Source organism: Varanus komodoensis, unplaced genomic scaffold (assembly GCF_004798865.1).
Source record: "Varanus komodoensis strain SLA01 unplaced genomic scaffold, ASM479886v1 scaffold122, whole genome shotgun sequence".
In the NCBI taxonomy this organism is placed as follows: domain Eukaryota; kingdom Metazoa; phylum Chordata; class Lepidosauria; order Squamata; family Varanidae; genus Varanus; species Varanus komodoensis.
This window is the reverse complement of record NW_025335356.1, coordinates 484,091-488,230: the sequence shown is the minus strand read 5'-3', so window position 1 is coordinate 488,230 and position 4,140 is coordinate 484,091. Positions and strand designations below refer to the sequence as shown.

Sequence of the window (4,140 nt, the reverse complement as noted above, 5' to 3'; positions counted from 1 at the left end):
TTTGATGTGGAAATTTACCTGGATGTAACTTTGCCATGTGTAAAAGGCAATTACATCCCATAGTGGGGGTTCCCTTCCAAATGCACTCTGTGATAGCGAATGTTCGTGTACATGGTACCTGAAGGATTGCCCAAGAGCTGAAACTGGATTCCAACAGATTTGCTGGCACCATATCATCTCTCACCTTTCGTAGCAATGAGCAGCACTGAGCACCCAGTTTTGGCTGATCAGTGCCACACCACAGTAGGGCCCTTCCTCAGTCTGGAGTAGACCAAGCCAACGATGTCCGTCTTTCTCGCATTCCTGACCTCCAACAACCCTCACAGGGTTTGCCAACACTGCAATCAAGACCAAGAAAGTTCAGAGTCTGGCTGCGGTGACCACCAATATCCCTCATCTGCTTTGGAGCACCTCTAAAGCACCCAATGAGCTTTCTCACTTCCAAAGAAGGCGAGCTAAGAGATATTTCACAGGAGGGTTTCTTCTGTGATTGTTTGGAGCTGAAGAGTACAGATAAATGTAAGACCTGGTTGTGAAGGACAGACTAGTTTGGAAAGCATTTGTTCAAAGAGTCGCTATAGGTTGGAGATGACTTGATGCCATTTAGCAACATCATTTATGATTTCTGTGCTTTGTAAGCCAGTGCTAGGATTCCACTGGCCATGAAAACAGTTCAGCCTCCTAAGGCATGGGTGGGCTGGGGAAACCTAGCAGTTATTTTCACTGCAATAATAATAATAGCACTCATATGCCTAAATGTATATCTGTGGAAGAGCCCATGACCTCTCTAAGGAACTGGTTCCACTGTTGTATAGCTCTGACAGTGATTTTCCCATGATATCTGGCCTGAATCTGTACTGTCGGAATGCGAGCTCATTATTGTGGGTCCTACACTCTGGAATCAGTGAGAAGAGATCCTGTCCTCTCTCTCTTTGTGTAATTGCAACAAGATGTCACCAAAGAGAGCAAGCAATGGTGGGCCTACAATGGTCCAGTATTCCCCAGCTTACACCTCCAATAACCTATCTCAGAATCTTGCCATTAGCAGCATTTTCCAAGAAGGTTTCAGGAGAGTTCGGTCACATCCACCACTGAGCACACGCAAAAGGGGCCCTGATCAATGACACCATCCTCTGTTCAGACAGAAGTAGACATGGTGAAATCCTTCAGCAGGGGATTCTCTGGTGGCAAAGTGGAGAATACAGGACTTTGACCTGCTGGGTTGCAAGTTGAAGAGGTATTGGTGTGTGGATATGGCCATGCTGATGGGCTGTTCATCTGTTTGTGGGGTATTCAAAACATTTAGCACCTTGACAGAATGGGCAGGTAAAGTCAGGATAGGTTGTCATCAGAGCATTCGCTATCTGGATGGCTTCCTATGTGATGGGGCTGTGAACATCTCGGGGGACCAGTTTCCCCTTCAGCCCTTTCAGATCCTGGCCTGGAAGTGAGAGGTGTTACTGGCCCAAGAAGAAGCACCAGGAAAAGTCCCCATATTGATCTAACTAGGCAAGGTGCTCAAGTCAACCACCAGGATTCCCCACCTCACACTGGATGAGCTGGCCCCCCTGCTGCACACAACCGAGCTCTGACAAGAATGCCCTTTGAGGAAAACACAAGCCCCCTTGGGCCCCCTGCATTTCACACATACAGCAAATTCACCAGGCAGAGCCTTTTGCACTCAAGACCCACAGCCAGACCTTAGCATAACAGGTTTGATGGCTTGGCCAGGCTTCCTACATGAGTCCAGTGGCCCCTAATTCTGGCAGGATGAGCTCTAGCCGAAGCATGGCTACCAGTTCAATCAGGGGCCTCAGGGAGCTCGGGGGCTCCTAGCAAGGCCAACGGGGCACAAAAAGATGGCTGTCAGACTGAGACTAGGTGGGCATCATATGGGACCTCAGTTTCCTGGATTTTTTCCCCATCCTGGTGGGAATGGCTATCTGGTGATAAAGGTTTCAGGGCAAGCACATGATCGTTGCTGCAACATTTGAGTTGTTGTCAGAGTCATTAATAAGCAGATGTGGCACTCAGACAAGGCCCTGGACAAATAATGTGCTACTAGACAAAAATCAGAATTTATGCATGAGATGCAATCCTCTTTGGATAGAAAATGGTCCATACACAACACGCGAGCATGCGCGCACAGAGAGAGAGAGAGAGAGAGAGAGAGAGAGAGAGAGAGAGAGAGAGAGAGGTGCAGTGCAGGTGGAAGAAAAAGGATACATGTCGACTCTGCCTCCCTTTCACCATCCCCACCTCTGTTTGCGACTACGCTGCACCCTAATGCTGGTCCTTACCCAAAGAAGGCTGCAGTAACAGAACGAACGCCACTAATTTGGCTGGTCCCATGGTGGTAGCTTGGCCTGGTGAGAAGTTCCTCTGTGCTTTAGAAGTGGGCGATCAGTTCAAGATGAAGGTGGCCCACTGCTCCCTTTCTATTTATGCCCCAAAGTCCAGCCACAGCTGCTCCAAAGATGCCAGATTCTCACCATTCCACACCTGGCTCAACCTGTTTCCTTGATCCAATCCCAAATATGTACCCAAATGTAGGACTCTTAATACTTTCAAAATAAAGCTAGATTAATACCTCCCCATTCCAAAGATATCTCAAAATACTTAGCGTGATTGTAAGGTGATTAGTTGACCAGCTCAACCAGTTACACAGAATATTAGATACCAGGAAAATGATGTTCCATGGACATTCATTTTAATTATGGAAGCTTTTCCTGTCTGTGAGAACTTATATTCTAACCATCCTTCCATAATTGCCTATAACTGTTGAGGAGATTTCTCGTAATTCTTTTCTAGGTTTTCCTCTATAAAGTGTACAACACATGTTCCCAGATGGTTTAATATTATACATTTATGCTGCACAAGAAATGGTTTGGAGAATTGGATCTTAAATTTACAATAAATTAAAACCATCCTAAACAATTCATGTACCTTTATTGTGGAGGGGAAATTATAGCCCTTAAATAAGAGACTTGCTCTCTAGTATGGGCAGCTAAAGATTCCGTAAACATAACAAATAAAACTGAAGAGAACTGACACATACCGTCTTGTGCATCTAAGTGTATGAAAATTATACAATAAATATCCACTTGATGCTATACCTATCAACGTTCACCCATTTTCCAAATTTTACTCTAGTATAAGTAGCCATTTTACTATATTAAATGCTTTCTCATGATCTATGAATACTAATGCTTCTAGATTCTGATCAACTTTCATTTTATGAAATCCACTAAAAGTTTTCCTTACGGTGTATGCCAGCTTCCATTTTTTAAACCAACCCAGATTCATCCATATGTCTATAATTCTTGAATCCTTTATTGATTAGACAAAGGAAGCAGCAGAGAACACAAAAGGCTTACACTTGGGGGGAAGGGGGCTGAGAAACCAGTCGTCTTTCAGGTCCTGCTGCAGGAATACTTGAAGGAGGACAGAGTAAGTGGGAAGGTGTGGTAGCAAACAGCCCACGGAGAGCTGAACCATTTCTTGCTTGATGGTTTGCCAATGCAATAACCAACCCACCATTCCCAGAGTGGTTTGTCATGCCATGCAAACACAGCCGATGCGTAGTTCAATCCCACTTGCCTCCACACCTCTGGAGCAGCATATGGAAAAGCACAGTTGCATCTCATTTCCAGTGAAAGAAGTTGATAAGCTGAAACCTGGTGCTCCCTATCTTTAAGAAGCAACTGTTTAATCACTTGCCCTGCTGGCTTTATCTGATGGTCCTTGAACTATGAGCTTTTCAGTAAGAAGTTGATCAACAAGCAGACCTGGGAACAGTTCCTTTTTTAGAATAAGGTTCATGCATGATCAGTTCTTTTCTTGTAGTCTGGCCTCCCCAAGCTGTCAAATTCTTCCTCTTGGTTGCTTCACAAAGTCACCTTGCTTGTGAGTAAGGCATAACACTTCTTCATAGACAGCCATCTGAGTGGGATGGTGTAATGTGCTGTCTTGCAACAGCAGGGGCTTGGATTCGATGGCCTTCATGTCCCTAGCTCTAATATTCTATGCTTCTATATGCAAGCAATTATTGTGTATAGGATCACTTATGCAAGAACATCTGGGAGGCCCTTTCACGAGGCCATCCTCCTCCAGGGGTTTCCCAAGGGTTCCAGCCATTTT

At 45.1% G+C, this 4,140-nt stretch overlaps 1 protein-coding gene across 1 annotated transcript in view; it reads right to left on the bottom strand.

Moving 5' to 3' along the window:
* LOC123019391 (gilatoxin-like) overlaps positions 1 to 2,352 on the bottom strand; it is a 15,081-nt gene extending 12,729 nt beyond the window's left edge. Inside the window, 2 exon segments of the mRNA XM_044422219.1 lie at positions 185 to 338; positions 2,301 to 2,352. Coding sequence (XP_044278154.1) covers positions 185 to 338; positions 2,301 to 2,352 — 206 coding nt within the window.
* Positions 2,353 to 4,140: the final 1,788 nt, after the last annotated feature.